At 37.7% G+C, this 23,175-nt stretch overlaps 1 protein-coding gene across 12 annotated transcripts in view; it reads right to left on the bottom strand.

The window, feature by feature from the left end:
- Positions 1 to 447: 447 nt before the first annotated feature.
- The window catches only part of ZNF438 (zinc finger protein 438), an 82,880-nt gene continuing 60,152 nt past the window's right edge, over positions 448 to 23,175 (bottom strand). For 8 of the 12 annotated variants that reach the window (XM_030550227.1, XM_030550228.1, XM_030550224.1 and 5 more), the window contains 2 exons: positions 5,981 to 8,141; positions 448 to 3,081 (listed from right to left, as the gene is read on the bottom strand). In XM_030550227.1, coding sequence (XP_030406087.1) covers positions 2,472 to 3,081; positions 5,981 to 8,058 — 2,688 coding nt within the window. In that variant the 5' untranslated portion in view covers positions 8,059 to 8,141 and the 3' untranslated portion in view covers positions 448 to 2,471. Of the gene's footprint in view, positions 3,082 to 5,980; positions 8,142 to 9,784; positions 10,090 to 23,175 lie in introns of all 12 variants that reach the window. The other 4 variants (XM_030550218.1, XM_030550220.1, XM_030550219.1 and 1 more) reach the window with 2 other exon arrangements.

The following is a 23,175-nucleotide window of genomic DNA, read 5'->3' as shown; positions in this document are numbered from 1 at the left end:
TACTCAGTGTCAAGGGACTGAATGAAGAGGGAGTGAGGATCTCATGGCTTGTGAAGAATTCTAATTCTTACTTTAAAAGAAAAATCACCACAGATACTAATTTTATTATATAAATAAATATAATAAAATTAGTATCTGTGGGGATTTTTCTTTTAAAGAAAAAATATATAATAAGTGTTTGTAATTGTTTGGTGAACAAAAAAAAGGGTAAATGTGTGTGCTTGCCCTTCCATCTTTCCGGCTCTGTTGCAGCAGCATTTTGTCAAATATTTTCTTATGGTTTTTCCAAGAACTGCCCTGACATCACTGATGCTACTCCTGAACACAAGGAAGAGAACAATAAAGCTGCATCTATATAAACTCCTTTAAAAATACATTAGAAGGAAAGAGGATTTTTTGGGGGGTGTGGGGAATTAGTATTTGCAATAAAAAAACATGAGCAGAACAGAAAGGAAGATTTTTTTATTTGCAAGGTTTTGGCTAGATCTTAAAACAAAGGGAGGACAAAAAAATTAAAACCCATGTCCTTTTAAACATGACATGGTTGTAACATCTTTAAATTATTATTTAATGAAAACAGAAAGTGAGTGTTACACAATTTCCTTTGATGTGTTTCAACTATATAACTAGAGGAGGGATTATTCTTATATTCTAGAATTTAATCTCAAAGACACCAGTCTAAGCAGTTTGAATTTGAAAATTAGCAAAGGCTAATTCAGAAGTATCCTTCTCAATGAAAACATGCTAATTCAGGAAAGAATACTTCTTAGTGTAAATATACTGTACTAAATGAAAGATACTCCTTGTTTGAAAAGAAACACTCAACTTTAAAAGTATTCCTTTCTACATGTTCTGCACACGTTTACTTCACCTATTCAGTAAGAGTACATGTGAAAGGTACAATATGGATACACATGTTAGCATCAGAGTATGAACAATTTTTATATCTCCAGGCAGTAGAGATTTACAAGTCATCAAAACAACCGACCAGAACATAAAATAAAGTATTTCAGAACTAGTTTGGCATATGAAAATAGTATCTTTCTGACAAAAGTAAAAGTAATGAAACAACCAAGCATTTGAATCCATGGGAATTTGAAAGAAGTTGTCAAATTCTTCAGGGACTTTTCCCCTTCCTCAAACAACTGCAGTTTCTGTGATATTTTTCCTTTTTGTTTTCTGTTTTATTTGGCTTCAGTCTCATACTTAAACACCAAACAGCATTACAGAATAAGGAATGTCATTCTAAGTTATCAGCTTATCAGACTTTTACTGATATTACAGAAAACAGAAAAATCGTGTAATATCTTCCAGGATCTCACTATGAGAATCCAACACTTTTTAGGCCTTATCTTCCTATGTTCCCATAATCAGGCTAAAGTCTTGGACTTTTCAGAGTTTTAGCAAGTTATGTGCCTACCTCAGACTTTCTCTGGATAATTCTTCCATGACTGCACTACCACAGGTACAGCTTGACAGATGGTAGAAATGGAGGAAACAATAGGGTAAAAGGAGCACCATCATTTTCATCACTGTGTCATCTTACCTCCTTTGAGCACTGTTAGACAACATAGCAGTGAGTATCTACGCCATCTACATTAGTGTCCCCCAAAAAGTCTAGGTGTAGACAAGGTTTTAGCTCATAGTAGCATAACTTTTAGTCAGTGTCTACATTTGCTGGCCAAACAATATGGGAACCCTATTTGGTCACAACAGACTTTAAACAAGGCTTATAATCTTGATTCAAAGAGCCAGCAGTGAGAAGGCTATCTTTACAATCAGAATATCTAACTTTTTTTTTTTTTTTTTTTTTTTTTTTTTTTTTTTTTTTTAAAAGAAAGCTTAAGTTCTGAAGACTTCTAGAGAAATCCATAGGAACTCCTTGGAGTTCATTAATACATTTTCTTGTGGTTTTCTACTGTCCCACTGTACAACTGTGCTCCATATTTATAAGCATAAAAGCATGTACATTGAATCTTAACATGCATCCAGAGAACTGAATGCATATATACATTTCCCATAAAATCTGGAGGCACTGTTAAGACTGAAAATTATATTTTCAATCTGGTTGTCATTCTGTACAAGAACATTTGTACACCATTACTTTACAAAGGGCAACATTAATGTCTCTGAGTACAGCATAATATAATATCAGTTCCTCCCTTTTTCTTCTTAATTTCAATCTCTAACATTCTGCATACTTGTTTCTGTGAAGGTCCTTGTGCATCAATATTAAGTATGGCATTATATAACAGATTTGTGTGTATTATATATATGAAAAGGCCTATGGTGAGAATTGAGAGTTTTGTATTCAGCAAACAAACCTAAACTACATGTAAAACCACTGCAACTGATCATCAAAAAGAGAATGAGTGCATTAATTGTACATTTTTGTGACACTGAAAATCAGACACAAATAAATCAGTAACCTTGGAAATGGAATACTTTTCTAGCTGAATTTTGCCACTGCTTCATTTTTCAGCGTTATTAGAAAGTTCAATAACTCCCTGTTTGGAGAATGAATTAAAAATAGTCCAAAGAACAGAGGGGTCTTCACAATTATGATGATTCTGCCAATGACTGAAAAGCCCCTCTTTTCTTCCAAATATCTGCTTGCATAAAATGCAGTTATAATCAGCTTTACACCAAATTTGAATTTTTTTATTTTGTGTGGCACAGCCAAAATTTTGCAGCTCCTTTCCTGGTTCACTGTTACCTGATGGAATAACCTCATTTTTGGTTAAAGTATTAAAATTATTTTGATGAATATATATTTGCCTTTTCAGTTTTGGAAAAGCATAACACTCTTCCTCACAAGTGCCATGTTTGACTGGATTTCGTCTCTCTTTGCGCTGCTTCCAGAAATGAGCTGCATGTTTCATCAGTTCTTCCTGAGCTCCCTTGCCTGCCTGTAGAATTCCTTCTTTTATTCTTCCTGGGAGCTCCTCGCCATGAAAACACAACAAATGAAACTTCATCTCAGCAAAAGATTGTGCAGTAAACTGGCATCTGCCACATTTGATCTGTAATTTGACTTCTGCTTGACTCTGAAATAAATCTTCAAAATTGCATTTATTTCTCCTAAAACAGGAAAAAAAAAAAAAAAGGAACATGTACGCTACTTCAATACTAGCCATGTTTGGAATTAGAACGGAAATTTCTAATCTTCTAAATTTTAAGAAGTGGAAAAGGCGGAGGAATTTATGGAACATTATATTTACTTTATTAAAACCAGGCATTTTTACTGCAATTAATAAAATATCTGGTTATAAGGACTGAGAAGAAAAATAAAGTGATAAACTAGTGGGCAGTATGGGGTGAACAAAACAAATTATATGAAATTATACAAAAACGGAAACTATCAGGAAAATAATTGTCTCCAAAATCAGGTTTTGTAAAACTTTTACCAACCCCTAGATGAATTTAAATGAAATGTTAAAACACAACACAAACCATATCCCAGCATATTTTGGCAACCCAAATATTACAGCACTGTGCTAATAAGAAGGAAGTGAAAATTACTAGATATTTACTTTCAAAAGAGAAATTCATTAGTCTATTTTCATTTATTGACATGAGAAAAATCCAAGTTGTTTTTTTTTAAAGGCAAAAATAGGAAAAATAAAACAGAGGGCATTCTGCCTGTGGGCATTCTGTGCCAAAAAATTTAAAATTCTGCACAAAATATTTTAAAATTCTGCAAATTTTATTTGTCAAATAAATGTGGAGGCTCCAGTATAGCACTGGGGAGCACAGGCCACTAGCTGCACAGAGGTGGGAGATCACTGTGCAGCGCCCCCAGGACATGGATTTAGCAATGAGGCTGCACCAAACTCTGACAAGTGCAAGGTCCTGGCCTGCCCCTCTGTGTGGGCAGGCAAGCTCAGCAAGGCAGGATCCAAGTGTGGAAGAGCTTACTATGGGGGGAACCAGGTGTGGGTTGAGGGGGTTCTGTGTGGGGCAATCTGGGTGTGGGCGGCTCAGTGGGGATCCGGGTGTAACCTGGATGCAAAGGGGCTTGTTGGGGGTTCTGGGTACAACAGTATGGGACTCTGCAGTGGGGTCCAGATGAAGGTGGTTGGGGCTCGGGGAGGGTAGGAGGGAGGAGCAGAGGAGTATCAGTGTGTGTGTGGGGGACAGAGCTCAGCAGGAAGGTATGGGTGTGGGGTTCCAGATGCTAGGGGAGTGGGGTTCAGTGGGCTGGGAATCCAGGTGCAGCTGATTGGGGCTTGGTGGGGTGGGGGTGGTTCGCCAGGGCAGTCCAGGTGCAGGGGGAGTGGGGCTCATCAAGGAGGAAGAGGGTTCTGAGTGTGGGGGAGGGAGAGGCTCAGCAGAAGGGTCTGCTGAGCAGTATGAGGGGGTCTGGATGCCCGGGGGTTGGGCAGATGGGGGAGCAGCTCCCTGTACAGGGATCCTTCCCCGTGTAGCTGAGGAGCGATGGGTGCAGAAAGCGAGGAGTTTGCAGAGCTTCCTGCAGCCGCGGTAGAAATCTGTGGGTGGGTCCGACCCGGCCCCAGATGCCATGCAGGAGAAGAGAAAGTCCCGTCCCCCACAGCCAAGCTGTGACTAGCAGCTGAGCCTGGAGTAGGAGCAACCAGCCGGGTCTTCATCAGTACTGCCCTCCTGCCCCACCTCTCTCTGGCTGCTCTGAGCACCCGAAACATACTGCTGGGGAGGCTCGCATGACCGCACTTGCAGCTTCCCTTTGCTTCCCTGTCAGAAAGTCATTTTTCTACAGGGAAACAAAGAAATCTGTGGGGGACATAAATTCTGCACATGCGCAGTGGCGTAGAATTACCCCAGGAGTAGTCTATGAAACTGTTGATTACATAGGTACAGATATTTTAAAAATATATAATTTATAACCAGTTAATGCCCTTTCAATTTCTTTCTGTAATTGGATACCAAACATGAAAGATAAAGGAAACAGATGTACAGACAGACAGCATCGCTTTGATTTGAATAAGGTTTTTGACAGGGCTCCACACAACACTTTCCCATAGTAGCTGAAGAAATATGGATTAGATGGAATTTCTATACAGTGATACAAATCTGACTAAAAAATTCAAACTAACAGGGTAACTATAAATGATTCATCGTAAGCTGGATAGTGAAAATGAATGAGGTGTTGCAGTGTCCACTTAGGTCCAATGCTATTAAAACTTTAATTAACAGTTCAGAGGATAAAGAAGTCACTAATCAAACTCACAATAGTATAAAGCAGAGAGGGGTCAAATTAAAACACAGTATAGTATTGACACAGTAGAGAAACAAAATGAACTTAATAAACTACATTTTAATAAATACAAACGCATAGTAATACAAACTAAAAAGTCAGCATTTATCCGACCATGGAAAGATTAGTTCACCACAAATCATAAAGGTAGGAGCAGGAGCATTTTGTACCTTCTATGATAGATAGTAGAAAGCAGTAATCAAATGCATGAATATGGACTAGATAGCAGCACTTCTGAGAAAAAATAGGGTAACAATACATAACATGGTAAACAGAGTACAAGTAAACAATGCAACACCATTTGATGTTTTGAAATGTTGTGTTCAGTTTTGAATACCATTCTTTTTAAAAATATAAACTGGAAAGAATACAGATGAGAACAGGGCTAAAAAGTAAGATTAAATATTAGGAAACACTTTTTAACTGTAAGAAGTCAGGGAATGAAAAAAAATCCCAGCTCCACTATCGGTTATGGTATTATTTTAACAGGAAATATTCAGGACTAGACTAGACACCAATCGGTCAATGATAATTTAGGATTAATAAATCCTGATGGATTATAGGAGGAAAGGGATGGACTAGATGACTGACTAGAGAGGTCTAACAAAATTTGCAAGCAGCTCTGAATCTCACCTTGGAAGAAAAAGTTAATAAAAATAAAAAAACTTTTATAATAGAAGTCCATAAATGACACAAATAATGAAATCATTTTCTTATTGACATTTAACTTGTATATGCACTCACCTCTCTACTGTTTCTTCTGCTCCTTTTACATTTATGTCTCTATTCTTTAAAGCATCTTGCAGTTGCTGTTCGCCTGTGGAGGGCTCGGTGCTGATAACAACCCTGTGTACTTCCTTCAGATGGCCAAAGTATACTCTTGCATGGCCAAATACTTTGGCACAAATCTCACAACACACAAGTTTCTTGAGTCTGCCTTCGTTGTGATGAAGCTTCATGTGAGTGCTTAGGCTTCCTGAATGAACATATGCTTTCTGGCAAATTCGACAGCTATAAGGCCGTCTATTTGTGTGTGTGTTCATGTGGTCCTGAAGATGGTGTTTAAATTGAAAGTTGTGGTTACAGACATGGCACTTATGCCATGGCTTAGATACAGTAGAAAATAAATTTCTACACAGATCACTTTGTTTAGCAGGAGTGCCATCACTCTGCTTACAGCTTAAATATTTATTTGGAAGTGTATCATTTAAGAAAATGTCTTGTTCTGTGCAGTCAGGAGTCTGAGTCTCTATTATAGCTGCAGAAGTCAGTGGAGCTAAAGCCTGCATAACTACAGGTTTTGGTCTGATACTACGGTATTTTTTAACTGACTCAGCCCTACTGCCTTTTGATTCATGGGGATCAACTTTTACTCTCTTTTTACCCTCTCTACATTTATTAATAATGCACTTTCTTCTTTTGGTCTGAAATGCCAATCTATCATCTGGGGTTCTTCGTTTTCTACCTCTTCTTTTAGAGGCTACACCATTCAATTTCTTTAGATTATCAACATCCAGTTTAGTGGCTGGACTGAAGGTATTTTCACAGGGGGCGTGTTTGGAGATTTGTGCAAAAGATATCGCTAGTAGTTTATCATAAACTCTGGTAGAAACGTTAAAGGTTTTTACCAAAGGTGGTATTTTTTCACATTCAGGTCTTCGCCCAGGAGTAGATGCAGCCACAGTGTTAGAATTTTGTTTAGATTTACAGAATATTGCATTTTTCATTCTTGAATATGGCAAAATAGGAAGCTTTCCTTTTGGTGCGGACTGAGTCAATTGAACTTCATTGCCAAATATTGCCGGTGACAGGACAGTGACAGAATTTGCAGAATTCACCAGTTTTTCTTTAAGTTTCTCAGATGTTATGAGTGAGCCTTTTGTGGCTTCAATAGTTGATTTCATGGAATGTAGACTCATTTTCACAGGATTACTTGGATTCACTGGCTTGGACAAACATTCCTTAATGACAGATAGTCCCGAAATACTATCTTCAGCAGTTTCTGTTTTCTTTAATAAAGGAGATCCAGATTCTACACAGTTGTTTTCACTGAGTAAAGTACCAACTGTAATTTCAGTAGAACCATGATCAATTAAAATAACTTGTTCAGATGAATCTGTAGTAGAATGAGCTTCAGGAAGGTCTCCAGTTGAAGTAGTCATTGCTGATGTCTGTGATGAAATTTGTACCTTGCTGGAAATCTTGTTATGTGTTCTTGAAGAAGAGGTTTGAAATGTTTTTTTGTCAATCAACAATTTATCTGTAGTAGAATGAGCGTCAGGAAGGTCTCCAGTTGAAGTAGTCATTGCTGGTGTCTGTGTTGAAGTTTGCATCTTGCTGGAAATCTTGTTATGTGCACTTGAAGAAGAGGTTTGAAATGTTTTTTTGTCAATCAACAATTTATCTGTAGTAGAATGAGCGTCAGGAAGGTCTCCAGTTGAAGTAGTCATTGCTGGTGTCTGTGTTGAAGTTTGCATCTTGCTGGAAATCTTGTTATGTGCACTTGAAGAAGAGGTTTGAAATGTTTTTTTGTCAATCAACAATTTATTTTTTACAGATTGATACCTAGGAATGGGTAGTTTGAGGTTTTCAGGAGGGGGCACATTTGATTGTTGGATTCGTTGTGCTGCCAGTGCAGGAGTGATATGTGGTAAAGCTACAAGAGAAAAAGTTCCCTCATGACCAGCAACTTGCATTAGAGTATAGTTTTGCGCTGGCATTATAAGTGGTTTAGAGCTTGCAGATGAAATAGAATTAGTTTGTTCAGGAAGAACAGGTGGAAGACAAGACACCACCCTTGATGTTATAACTTTAGGTACCATCTTTGGTGCAATTGTCCTAAACTGACTTTTATTCTGAGAACCTTTTCCATTTCTTATTATCCCAGAAGAGGATTTCCATTTATCTGAAATAAAACACACAAACATGTAATATGATGTATAACAACCTTTTTTTTTTTAAGATTACTTTATCAAAAAAGAACTTGTTTAGGAGGGATTCCATTTCACAAAAACTTACTAGAAATATCTAGATATGTAAACCACCACTCATTTATGTATGGAACTGTTCAATTCTCATAGACAAACTGAAAGGCTAATAAACCTGAGAAGATTCAAGTAATGTGTTTGGCTATACTTAAGCCCATCCATTTTCAGTTTAAAAATATTTTTACTGAAAAATTCCTTGGTTTTACAAAAAGTATTATTTTTTTTCTGATTTTTACCCTACTTTTGTATCATTCAAATATATTAAAAATAACTTGTTTTATTAGGAAAATACAATACATTGCATGAAATATATGTATTATGATAAAACATTAGTCTGCGTGTATATGCAAAACTGCCTGTTGAAGTAAGGCTACATATTAGTCTAGAAAATACACACAAACAAGCTCTGAAGTGCATGTGCATCTGAGAGTGGTGACAAATCTCACGCCCACCACGTACACATTTCAAGCTGTTAGCAGATAATGATATAAAGATTTGACACACTAAAATGGGAAGAAAATGAAAGTATATCAGAATACGTTTCAGAACACAAGGAATAAAACAGGAGAAAGGATGAAGTTGACTGTGTGCACTATAAATGGTGTTGCCCAATTATTAAATGTAAATATTTCTAAGCGTAAGTCTACAATAGTAAACTGTTTATTCAAATGAAAAATTTTATTTGGGGATTAGGGATATAATAAACTGAAAAATTCCAAGGAAAAATTAAATAAAAGAACAACTGAAAACGAAGGGCCCTAGCTATACTTAACACCTGCAAACAAAAACGTTAGTTTCTCTTCATCTGATCAATAATTCTAAAACATTTTCCACTCTACGTCATACACTCTCTTTACTTCCAGCACTCATCTTCAGCCTTTTCTACACTAGAAAAAATGGTATTAATATTCCAGCAATAATACTGCTGCACTGGTATTAGGAATGTTGTAAATGCTTGTGTAGACAGGGCTCAGGTCTTTTTGGTGCTGTTGCACGAAAATCTGCTCAGAGCCATTCCAATTGTTGTGGACTCTGTCTACAATAAGAGTAAAAAAAAAACCGGTAATGCAAACACACCTATGTTGAGCATGCCTTTCTACCTGTCATGCCATCCTGCAATTCCTTTTTAACACTTGTGGGTTTTTTTACATATAGACAGAAACTCATCTAACATTTCAAAAATTATGGCTACAAAACTGTAAATGTAACTTGGGATAAAATGTACTGCCAGCAAAAAATTTATAATCACTCTTATTTCTGCCTGTTGAAATGATATGCACTTTGGTTGCATAGCACCGTAGTTCCATTTAAAGCTATGGTTGTAGTTCTAGTCTCTTGTGGGACTCTTTTTTAAAAAGCTTTCCTCAGACTTTTGTAATGTTTTTACATGTTTTTACAATTAAAATCACAGACATTTTAAAAGTGAGTCAACTCCTTTTTTTAAGTGTTAATAGAGGAAGAAAGAAAAACATGTTGACAAAGAATAAAGCTAATAAACAACAGAAGAAAGTTAAAATATACAAAAGGCAATGGACATGGATCAGCAGAGGCATAAGCCTACCTTTCAGATAGTATATGGAAAGATGTGTATTGCACTGCACCACTGCCATTTTCACATTGCCTATCAATAAATAAACTCATCTTCTGACACCTCAAATTAGCACAGCCTGAGGTTATTGCAGAAAAACTACTCTCACTTTCTAGGCAGGAGGATGAACCACGTGTTGCTCTAGATTTCCTGCTTGCTGATTTAAGTCATTTCTGTTTAAATTAATCCATCCTGTAACTTGGGATAGCTCTCGTTCAGATCACTAGATGCTCCCAAAATACAATCTGGTCAGGTCCATCACCTATAAGTTCCTAGGCCTTCAAGTAATATTGGGAAAAGAGCAAGGTGTGGTGTTAGGAAAATTCAGTCTTAAACAGAAGGATGTCAAACAGAAAATGTAAAAAATAAAGTAATACTGAAGGCTACAAGACACCAAAAATGTTCACAGTGAATGACTATGAAGTTGTTTAGTAGAGAAGTTTCTATGTACATCATTACAAATGTGCAAAGACTGAGTGTACCTTTCTTCTAATACTTTTATCCTTAGATAGCATATTCACCACATACACCTCTACCTTGATATAACGCTGTCCTCAGAAGCCAAAAAATCTTACTATGTTATAGGTGAAACAGCATATCAAACTTGCTTTGATCCACCGGAGTGCACAGCCCCACCTCCCCGCAGCACTGCTTTACTGCATTATATCCAAATTCGTGTTATATCAGCTCGCGTTATATCGAGGTAGAGGTGTATGTGGAATACCTTACCAATTCATATTACAAGTTACACACATTTTTAAAAATACATTTCATTTTAATCTCCCCCTAAAGGCAGTAATACAGAGGGATTTTCATTAGAACCCACTGATCTTCCAGAGTCCCTGGGCACAGAATCAAAGTAAAAAACCTATTCTTAGCTCTTAAACCCTAAGCTCTCAGCTGTTAATATTATTGGTAGTATTCAGGCTTTTTGCTTCTTACATACAATTTTTGTTTTTAAGGTAAGATTTTATGTGAGATTTGAGAAGAAGTACAACATGACTATGTGGATTAATGTAATCATTAGCCCAGGCACATAATTCTGAGCTGTAGGCTAGATTCTGAAATTGAAAGTTAACAGTGTAGGTCAAAATGCCTATTTTATTTAATGACAGGAGATTAAAGGACGACTATATTTTTCTTTTATGGTATAGAATCTGCTCTTATTTACTATGTTACCTTCACCATGTATAACAAGGAGTCTGGTGGCACTTTTAAGACTAACGGATTTATTTGGGCATAAACTTTTGTGGGAAAAAACCTCACTTCTTCAGATGCATCAACAACAAGGCTATCGCAACACTGATGCATCTGAAGAAGTGAGGTTTTTTTTACTCACGAAAGCTTATGCCCAAATAAATCCGTCCGAAGTGCACATTCTGAGATGGATGACAACTAGCTTTTTGTTTGCAGTGATGCTATAGCCTCATTGGTCCCAGGTGAGCTAAGGTGGGAAGCCAATATCTTTTATTGGACCAACTTATGTTAGTGAAAGAGACAAGTTCTGAGCTTATACAGAGCTCTACCAAATAAGTACTTTCCCTTTGACTAAAAAAAAAAAAAAGACATATCAGAGACAAAAATCCCAATAACTCCTTGTGACAGACTGACAAACCTTATTGAATCAAGTTAAACTTTACTGAGTTAAGTTTAGCATCTTTGGAGTTCACTGTATTACAAACGCAAATATTTATGAACTATTGTGGGATTGTATGGAACCTCTTTAGTAGGTACTCAAGATTAATGCACTCTCCAGAAAGGACTGTATCTTCACAGTGATGTGAATGTGAATTTTTTAAGATTAAGGGGGTTTCTCTTGGAGGAGGGGGAATATGCTAATATAATTCCTCTTTTTATCAACCCTTTGAAGCCTCCCCCTGGGGAGCGAGAGACCACTGCATACTAATTATCTGCTTCTGGGAACTCCAGTTCAAAGAGCTTTGATCTGTATAAAAAGATGGACTAAACTTATCATTTGAGTGTGTTTGTTCTGAGCTGAAGCTCTGATGAACTTAAAGTCACAAGGAAGCCCCTAAGGTGGGGTGCTGAAAGAATGTTCTGGCCAGAGCCCATGTGAGAGTTAGGAAGAACTCTGGTAAGCTTATTAGGATGCGTGTACGTTTACAAAATTTTTTTAATATGTTTTCTCTGTAATGCTTTTTACCTTAAGAATAAAGTAGGCTTGCCTAGAAAACTCAAGTGGTAACTTATATCTGTAGGAATCACTCTATTATCAGTCTCTGAAGGGAAAGCAAGCAGATCTCTTTAGGCAGACTGCCTTTGTTGGGAAAAAGAACAGGAGTACTTGTGGCACCTTAGAGACTAACAAGGGAGTGAGATGCGGCTCTCCAACCAGAAAGGCAACGGCTGGAGATCTGGAAACTGAATTGGGTGCCATTGCTGGATCACTGAGGGGAAATACAAGTGGAGTGGCCCTGAACACTCTAGGACCCAGGAGTCCAGAAATGTCGGGCACCACAAGAACTATTAATTTTGGGGGATGAGGCACCATTTGTGGAAACAGATGTACTAGATAGTGGGTATTTTTACATATTGTCCTTTTGTGAAACTCATGTATTTTCTTTATTGCAAACTTAGAAGATAGTAAAATGGTATTTATTAAAAGGAATCCTCTATACAATTCATCATTCTGAAGTGACAGTCTCATGAAGTTCTTAGCCAAAAAAATAACAACTCTTGAAACGGCCGTTAAAATAATGGATTTTTTTAATCAACTTTTCATATTATGCAGTATATTGTACTGTTAAGCAATGATTTAGCTGAGTTTGAGACAGAGTTTCTATACAAACACTTTTTTCAACTGGCCAAAATTTTATCAAATATTCCTTCCAAGCTGAACCATCCCATGTTTGGTCTCAGTACTGAATGCTGATTTTTTTTTTGCCAAGCTTGCATTAGATAGTCTACTGAAGAAGTGTGGGTTGCAGTCTCTTTGGTCCAAGTCCCTTACCTGGGAGCTCTCAAGATATGTCTGTCTTCCTCCCCAGCTTCCCCTTCTGAACTGAGTGGCCCCCATTTAAGCTTCCTCTCCAGTTGGAGCATACACTACAGGTCTGAAGGGGTGAGACTAACTGGGCTCAGTGCTGCACCCCTTTGGGCCAGTGTGGGGTCTGCACAGATATGCAGAGGATACCCAGCTTTAGATTTCTCTCTCATGCAGCTGCTAGTGTAATTAAGATTCTTATCTAATAATAGAGAGACTGGAGCATCAAAGCCTGTCTCAGATAGCCACAGCAGCAAATGGAACAACAGGGGGAGCTATGGGTAGCCTGCTAGAACAGATGTGACCCACTGCCAGGGGAGCTGCTGCTTCTCCATGGCTCCCTTCAGCCCCCATCATGGGCCATTTTACCTCTTCCAGGTAAAAGGGGGAATGGTGGATGCTCTCTCTCCTCCCTTGGCCTCCTCCCCTCCTTTCTCCTTTTCGATTAGTGCTGGTGGTGGTGGTGGCAACAGAAAGATGGAATGGCAAGGGGATGACTAGGGAGACACACAAGTGACACCACTGGGAACTGTTCATAGGTAGTGCTGTAGGTGGAGACTGTATGAATTTAACCAAGGAGTACCTGAAACTTGCTATTTTACATATGGCTGAAAGCACCAAGCTGTCAGAAACACAGTTGATTGACAAATGTTAATTTTTAATGGCAACAACTGTATTATGGAAGTATTATATAAGAGGTAGGTATACGTAGATTGACAGGTAATGCAAAGAGCATAGCTCTCAACATGCCAGGTGTGATAGTTTTTTTAATTGCATTTACTGATAAAGAAAGCATTGCAAGCACTGGGGCCACACAGAGAGGTGCTGAATGACAGAGGAGTTCTGTGGAGAAAATAGTATGTGATCGTGTAATTAAAGACTGTATCATAATGGATATGCACTAGGGGGTTGAATTAAATTGTATAAGCAGCCTTAATTCTAGCAATTCTTAACTTTCATGTGCTTGAGTTTTCAATCTAAATAACGCTTTTAACTTTTAAATATATTTGTATTATAGTTGTATCTGAAGATCCTACGGGGGCCTTATTGTACTAGGCACTATACAAACACAAGAAAATGCAGTCCTTGCATTGACTTGCTTACAGCTTTAAAAAAAAAAGCCACATATCACACTTAGATACAGTACATAAGGCTATGGATTCAAAACTGTGTGACAGTATGCATGTTAGAGGCAACTATGTCAGGTAAGGTACTATAGGAGTCTGGATTAGAAGCCATAATGTTCACTATTCTCATTAAGGAATTAGAGGAAGGCTTAAAATCAGTACAGAATACACTTGATCCACACCAAAAGCAGAGGCACAGCAAACACACAGGAGGACAGCACTAAGTGCTAAAGTGATCTGGAGAGATTAGCATAATGGATACATGGGATTAAATAAGATTTAATGCTTATAAACATAATGTCATCTACTTGGAAAAAAGATGCAAACAGATACTAGTTGGAAGAGAAATCATATAGATAGCAGGAAAACAGAAATAATTATGGGTGACAAGAAAGAAATTGAAAGGAATTGTCTTTGAAAAAATAAATCCAACATTATTTTTTATTCATATGAACAGACAGATATCTTGTATAATGCCATAATAAGGTGATAATGCTTCTATCAGTACCTCTGTTACAAATTACCAATATCTAAAATACTGGGTGCTATTCTGGTCTTCAAAGTTTATAAAGGATATTGAAAAGCTAGAGAAAATACAGAGAAAAACAAATATATAAGAGTTGGCTATTATTATGTACATGTATAAAGATTAGAAGATAATATACGAGGAAAGAAAGCAATGTATACAATATTTAAAAACTCAAGGGGGACATGATTGCTGTATATAGACACACTAAAGGAAATAAGATGTGAAAAAAGATTATTCACAAAAAGGTAGTACAAGGAGGAAAGGTCTAAAATTTAAAAACAAACAAAACAAAACACCTTTTAGACTATCATTTGCTATGTTTTTTGTCAAACTGGAGAAATTGGGCAGACAGTTTTCTCAGGGCTCAATCATAAGCCTTCTTCCACAGCCACACGGAAGAGTAAGGGGATTTAGGACTCTCTTCTGTATGGGCTATACAGGAGGAGGAGAAAAGAGATCACCACTGTCACTGGGCTGCTTAGGTTCCAGCTCATGCAAATTGGACTTCCCCCACGAAACAAGGAGGAAGCGTCAGACTCTCAGAGTAAATTTGATCCAGGACTTGTTATCTCTTACTACAGTCGTAATAGAACAATACTGTCCTGTCCCTAACTAGCTACCTGGTAGGCCATGAGTCCTGATAATGTAGGCCAACATCCAGGAAACTGGATGACACAAGGTGGTCTCTTCTGGCTCTACTATCTATAAATTTTACAGAAGAATGAGTTTTTGATGTCTGCATGAAATCAAGGCAGCAAAATAAAAAAAAATATACCTCTCTCATAGAACTGGAAGGGACCTTGGAAGGTCATTGAGTCCAGACCCCTGCCTTCACTAGCAGGACAAAGAACTGATTTTGCCCAAGATCCTTAAGTGGCCCCCTCAAGGATTTAACTCACAACCCTGGGTTTAGCAGTCCAATGCTCAAACCACTGAGTTAAAAAGATTTGAGAGCTGGAGAAAATGTTTTACAGGAGATTTAGAGAGCTCAATCTGTTTAGTTTATCAAAAAGAAGACAAGAGATGATTTGGTTACAATGCAGAAGTATCTTCTAGGGGAGAAAATATCAGGTACTAAAGGACCCTTTCTTCTAGCACAAGGACCAATAGCTGGAAAATGAAGGACGTCAAATTCAAATGAGGAATCTGTGGTAGATTCTGCATCTCTTGATGTCTTTAAATCAAGACTGGATGCCTTTTTTGGACGATATGCTTAACGCATATAAATTATGCTTTAGCAAAACAGAAGTTACTAGGTTTTATACAGAGATAACTGGATAAAATGAAATGGTATGTGATATACAGGCTAAAGTAGGGTACAAAATATGTAGGAATGACAGAGTAGGTCATGGTGGTGGGGGAATTGCACTTTATGTGAAAGAAAGCGTAGAGTCAAACATAGTAAAAATCTTAAATGAATCGAATTGTACCACAGAATCTCTATGGAGAGAAATTCCATGATTGAATAGTAAGAGTAAAGCAGGAGGAATATACAAGTGACAACTAGACCAGGATAGTGATGGTGACTGTGAAATGCTCAAGGAGGTTAGAGAGGCTAGAAAACTCAACAGTAATGGAGGATTTAAACTATGCCCATATTGACTGAGTACACGTCATCTCAGGATGGGATGCAAAGATAAACTTTCTAGACACCATTTGTGATAAAGGAAGGAGGGGAGGTAGCTCCCTTTTATGACACCCCGCCAGCCAGTTAACTATAAAATCCCAGTTAGTAGCTGTTCTCTACTTGCTTTATGTGTGAGGAGTTAAAAAGTCCATAGGTAAAAGGAAGGGAGTGGGCACCTGCCCAAAAGAGCCAATGGGAAGGCTAGAGCTTTTTAAAATAGGGAAAAAACTCTCCCTTTGTCTGTTTGTGTTGTTCTCCTGGAGAGCAGGATAAGCCTGGAGCTATGCTGGAAAAGCTTGAGCCAGGAATGAAAATCATCAGATCATACCTAGAACTACCCATTTGAAACCCCAGATATGTAAGTAGATTGTCTAGGAAGATGTGATTAGGTTTATCTCTTTTACATCTTTATGGTTTGGGGACTCCTCTGTGTTGACCCCAGGTGCTTTTGCTTTGCTTGTAACCTTTAAACTGGACCTCAACAAGCTATCTTGATGCTTAATCCCTGTAATTGTTTTTTTAAAACTTAGCAAAAAGCCTAAATTCCAAATATATTTCCTTTCTTTTTGTTTTTAATAAAATTTGCTTTTTTTTTTTTTTTTTTTTTTTTTAAGAATAGGATTGGATTTTTGTGTCCCAAGAGGTTTGTGCATAGATTGTTTAAGTAGCTGGTGGCAACAGCTGATTTCCTTTGTTTTCTCTCTCATGGTGGCAGAGAAAAGCTGTAACCTTGGAAGTTTAATACAAGCCTGGAGTGGCCAGTATTAATTTTTGGAATCCTTGCAGGCCACTACCTTCCACACTCAAAGTGTCAGAGTGGGGAAATCAGCCTTGACACCATTAATGACTAGTTTTATGGACCCGCTAGTCCTGGAACCCACAAGGAGAGAGGCAAATCTTGATTTAGTCCTAAGTCAGTCCTGAACTGCTTGAAAATAGGGACCACAATACAATTAGATTTAACATCCTTGTGGGAGTGCAGGGGAAATACCAAAGAAGCCCACCACAATAGCATTTAACTTCAGCAAGGGGGACTACACAGAAATAAGAAACTTAGTTAAACTGAAATTAAAAGGAACAATGACAAGAATGAAATGCCTTCAAGCTGCAGGGAAACTTTTTAAAAACATCATAAAAGAGGCTCAAATTAAATGTATACCCCAAATTTAAAAAAAACAGTAAGGGGACAAAAAAAATGCCACAATGGCAAAACAATAGATTAAAAGAGGCAGTTAGAGGCAAAAATGCATCCTTTAAAAAATGGAAGTCAAATCCTACTGAGGAAAATAGAAGAAAACAAATCCCAGCAAGTAAAGTGTAAAAGTATAATTAGTCAGGATAAAAAACCCACTCAAAACTAACAGCAATATTTTTTTAAGTACATTAGAAGCATAAAGGCCTGCCAAACAATCAGAGGGGCCAATGGACAATCAAGGTACTAAAGGAGCACTCAAGGAAGACAAGGCCATTACAGAGAAGTTCACTGAAGAGGATGTGAGAGAGATTTCCAAATCGTTGCCATTCTTTTTAGGTGGCAAATCTGAGGAACTGTCCCAGATCAGTGTGTCAACAGAGGAGGATTTGGAATGAATTGATAAATTAAATGGTATTAAGGCTCCAGAGCCAGATGGTATTCACCCAAGAGTTCGGAAGGAACCCAAGTTTAACTACTAACTATGATATATAACCTATTACTTAAATCACCTTCTGTACCAGATGACTGGTAGTTAGCTAATGTGACACCAGTTTTTAAAAAAGGCTCCATAGTACACCCACACCTTGAATACTGCATGCAATTCTGATTGGCCCATCTCAAAAAAGATACATTAGAAATGGAAAACATACAGAGAAGGGCAACAAAAATTATTAAAGTAAGAGCTTCTATATGAGGAGCGATTAAAAAAACTGGAATTCTTCATCTTAGAAAAGATATGACTAAGGGGGGGAAGGATAGCTCAGTGGTTTGAGCATTTGGCCTGCTAAACCTAGGGCTGTAAGTTCAATCCTTGAGGGGGCCACTTAGGGATCTGGGGCAAAATCAGTACTTGGTCCTGCTAGTGAAGGCAGGGGACAGGACTCAATGACCTTTTGGGGTCCCTTCCAGCTCTATGAGATAGGTATATCTCCATATAAGAGGGGTTTATAAAATCATGAATGGTGTAGAGCAAGTGAATAAGAAAGTGTTATTTTCCCCCTCACATATCACAAGACCCAGGGGTCACCCACTTAAATGAATATGCAGCAGGTTTAAAAACAAACAAAATGAAGCACTTCTTTACACAACACACAATCAACCTGCAGTACTTGTTGCCAAAGGATATTGTGAAAGTCAAAACCATAACAAGGTTCTGAAAGGTATCAGATAAGCTCATGGAGGATAGATGCATCAATGGCTATTAGCCAAGATGGTCAGGTATGCAACCCATATTCTGGGTGTCCCCAGGCCTCTGACTGCCATATGTTGGGACTGGACAACAGGAGATGGATCACTTGATAATGGCCCTGTTCTTTTCATTCTCTATGAAACATTTGGCACTGGCCATTGTTAGAATACAGATTTCAGAGAGGAAACCATGTTAGTCTGTATCAGCAAAAACGAGGAGTCCTTGTGGCACCTTATCCCAAATATATTTGTTAGTCTTTAAGGTGCCACAAGGACTCCTCATTGTTTTTGTTAGAAGACAGGATACTAGTCTAGATGGACCATTGGTCTGACCCAGTCTGGCCGTTCTTATATTCTTAGATAATCTAATGGGCCCTTCTGACCTTGAACTCTAGAAAACTAGGAAACTTTAATCTCTGTGCTTCAGCCCCTTCTCTAAATTGCTGATAACACCACCTTCTCATCTTATAGGTGTTAAAAATCAGGGCTTGCAGTCCCCGGGGCAACCTAATGAGCGTAGTCAGCCTATAATAGGCTGCCTGGTTGGCTATGCCACCTAATTGGTGGAAAAAATCAGCAGACCAGCTCTTAAACCCAGCGCAGTTTGGAAGCTATGCAAAGCATTTGCTCACAGATGCATTAGCTCCTGTGCCTCCTTGTTCCCAGCCCTGCTCCTAACTTGGCCCCAGTCTTGGCCTAGTCTTACCTCATTCCAGGTAACCCAGCTCTGTAACTTGGCTCTGACTTCTGGCCTCTAACTCCAGCTCTAACCACTAGGCATGATTGCACACGTCCTGGTTTCTGACAATAGGAGTGTTGTGAAAAATTCATTAATATTTGTGAAGCACTCATACTAAAAGTGATGAAGGCCATAAAACAGCCCATTTGGAAATTAGTTTGAAGTATGAATAGTCTTCAGTAAATAAGGCATGAGACCACACACACAGAACAACGAGGAGGAAACAAAATATTGAATAGCTGCTCATTAAGTGAGCGCCACCTATTCTGTGCACTGAATGAGGCCGCAGTACTGTGTGGAAAAAAAACAGTAACACATAAATCCTGCATATGTATGGGGTGACTTAAGGTTGTTCAGGCAACCTTAGTTCTGGTATTTCCTAAGTTCTGAGTTCTTAACTTTGCACCCTTAATAATGTTCTTTTAACATAGGGATTCTTTTTGTTTCTGTGTACGTAATTCAACATAGGTTTGAAAAATAAACTGAACACAACATTTAAACTATTGTTATAATACAGGGATAGAGAACAAAGATGTGTAATTAGCACGGAATCTCAGAGGTGCAGAATACAAATATGTATAGAAAACAGCATGTATTTAGGGTCATAGCGGGAAAAAGCTTTAAATAATTTGTTAGAATTCCACAAGTCAAAAAGAGAGCTCTTTTAGAGTTACATCAATTATCTCTGATTTAAGCATCAAGGTGCTCTCCAGGCTGAGGTATTTTTAAGCTGCTCAATATTTTACCGCTGAGAATAGCAAGGACTGTCCCTGGTTTAAGTCTGAATGAGGCAGGTGTTTTTTTTCTATAGAGGAGTGGAGTAATAGTGGATTACAAGGAATGATATGACGGTGGGGAACTTCCTGGATCTCTTGAGTATTCATTTCCATACCTTTCTTCTTAATGGGTAGAATGTTACAAAGAAAATATATTTTTTGTGTAGTAACTGGAATCCATTGAAAAATGCTCTCAAACTTAAATATTTTTATGGAAATGTTTAGGTTGGGAATAAATTAAATCTGATTTTGGCAGAATCTATTCATAGTATCGTCCAGCACCACTTAAGTACTTTGGGCAAGTTTCTCCTATTTCCTGTCCAACCCAGTTCTTTTTTCGTGACATATATCCTCCTTGCACTGCCAAGCAGATCTTGGCATATAACATGAGCTACAAAATTTATGCCCAACTTAATTTACACATGAAAAGTATAAAAAAGGTGAATTCTCAATGAAGGCTAACCCTGCCTTTCTTGTTGCCTTCCTCTTTTGTTAGAAAGTGCCCAATGGATTCTGTTCCCTATTTTCAGTTTCTTTCTCCAGGCAAAGACTCCTCCTGACAATACAAAGTTATCCAGCCCCCAAAATCTCCACAGCTTTGCTACCAGAGAAAGACTGGCAAAAGGACAGAATCTTTTGCCAGAAGTTAACACATCAAGTGTGGATAAACATTCATAAGATCTTTCTGTCATATTATCATCATCAAATATAATGAACCCAAGCCATCATTCTGAATGTGTCCCTCAGAGAAACAAACACTTGCACTAGATTTTAAATATCTAAATGTTTTGTATTTAACTTGAAAATTCATATCTGTGTATTGTTCAAACTCAAATATTTTAAAAATACATGAAGTGCTACCTCTTGGGGGACTTATTAATTGCCAACAGTTTGGACAAACATTTTGGGGGTCTGGCATAAAAAATAAACATTAAAATATTGCACCACATATTAGCAAATCAAAATTTTAAAATAACTCATTTTATACATATAAAATAGGCAAATCAATTAGAATTAAATTTGGTCATCTTAAACAAAGCCATCTTTGAGCTACTGAATAGAGAAGTAAGTCTGAAGTCCCTGACAGGAAAAATCAGTTCCTTCTCTAAAATACCTTTGCTTCTAAGAATGGAGGGATCCATTGCCTGGACATGATTGCTGGGAGAGTGCTACTCATGTCACAGCAACAGGAAGAATTTGGAATGTACTTCTGGAGTGAGGGGATGGCAGAGTTGATTTCCTCCCCATCCCTACTGGACTACAACAACAGTCCTAAGCCCTGCTGTTGATTTCCAAAGCTGATAATTACATAAACTTAGTAGAAACACTGCTAATAACATTATAGATAACACTATTAATAAAAAAAATCTATAACTTGTACAAACTTAATTTTATCAAAACCATTCTTATGTACAAGGAAAGTGTTCAGACAGAGGATGTTACATTATGATAAACTATAGAAAAATTAACTTCTTTTTCTACTAGAAGTTCAAAAGGAGAGGGCCTACAGAACCAGGTAAAAGTACCAGTGAGTTTTCGTAGAGGTTTCTCTTGCCTGGTTTCTTGATTAATTATCCAGAGGTAAGAAGTCCAAATCTTGAAATTTGAGCTTGGGTTTTTAAACAACCATTTGCAGTGGATTAAAGAAAAGGTATAAGGCACCAAATCCTCTTGTATCATTTGATCATAGATGATTTTGAGATTTAAAAAGAAAGTTCCCTTTTGTTGAAGGCTCAGCCTCTCATATTCAAAACTATCAATTTCAATCTCCAATGGTTAAAATAATTGAGAAGTTTCAGATGAAATGTAAATGCCTTCAAATCAACTGCTGAAAACCACTTTAAGAGTGCTAGATACAAAATACTTAATTATTAATATCATTGACATCTGTATCAGCTTGGGAAAATAGTCTGTGAAACCAGTAAGACACGATCAACATACAGCTATTCAGCCCTTATTTTTCATGCCACTCTGACAATAAGAGAGCCACGAGGAAACTATATATGTTCAATTCAAATCATGAACAGGAGCTGGTGTCTATCTTCCACATCCAAGGATGCTGATATCAAAGGAAAAATATTGGTATTTTCCTGTTTGAAAACAAACAAACAGTCTACCTCACGGAGAAACTGTTTGGTGGACACATTATCAAAGATATATTCAAAGATATATATCTCAGCTTCCACATGCCTCTGCCAGTTTGCAGCAACTGACTGTCAACCTTAAAGTTAGTCTTACCTTGAGAATATGCTGTTCCAATACATGGGGCCCAACTGTGCAGGAAGGGAATGACTGTGATAGCATTACAATTCAATTTTTTAAATCTTTCTTCCTCTTGCTTCTGTTCAGTTGTCACACAATGCAGGTGGTCATCCCTGGGGATTAGTGAATGGCAAAACTGCTTTGGACGGACTATCAAAAGTTCTAATTGTTCAGAAGAACTAACAATGGATGGAGATGCAGCACCGGCCACTGAATTCATACAAGCATGGCACCAACATGAATGTGAACTAGACACACAGGAAGGTGGCTATTGAGAAGAACGTTTGAAAGAAAAAGTTGAAACTGAATGTTAAAATTGTCTCTTCTGGAAGAAGAGATTTCTCAAAATGAGTTCCAAGAGGGATAAGACCCTAACTAGCAGTTCATTCATTCCTTGTGAAGCAACTGTAAATGCCTTTTAAAAAAGGACTATCAAGGTCACATCAACTTGGACAAAGTTCTGGGAGTAGAAGATATACTGAATAATATGGTAATTAATAAACAATGTGCTCCCTGACCTGCAGGAAATGACAGTGTCCAGGTCTGAGGATAAATGAAGGTAGAATTCTTGAGAACTGTGGAGCACAGAAAGGTCAAGTGGTGCCATTTCATGAATAAGTCATGGAATGTCTTCTGTGCTGAATCTTGCTTCCCTTAAAAATAAGCTGAGGATAAAATCTTTTTGTCTTTGTATTGAGTAAAAACCCCTCAAAATACACCTGGATGATACTTCAAGTGTAGTAGGAGGAGAAGATCTCTTAATTCCAAAATATATTTTTAACACAGAAGCGCTGGAATAGACAATAGAATGAAGACAATGGGGAAATATCTTGACATTTTATAAAGTACACCTTCTTATATGACATTTAAAACCCTTCTGTCTAGAGCGGAACCAGTTCAGAGGAGAACAGAAAATG

The sequence above is a fragment of the Gopherus evgoodei genome, chromosome 2 (genome assembly GCF_007399415.2).
Source record: "Gopherus evgoodei ecotype Sinaloan lineage chromosome 2, rGopEvg1_v1.p, whole genome shotgun sequence".
In the NCBI taxonomy this organism is placed as follows: Eukaryota; Metazoa; Chordata; order Testudines; family Testudinidae; genus Gopherus; species Gopherus evgoodei.
This window is presented reverse-complemented; position numbering and strand designations above follow the sequence as displayed.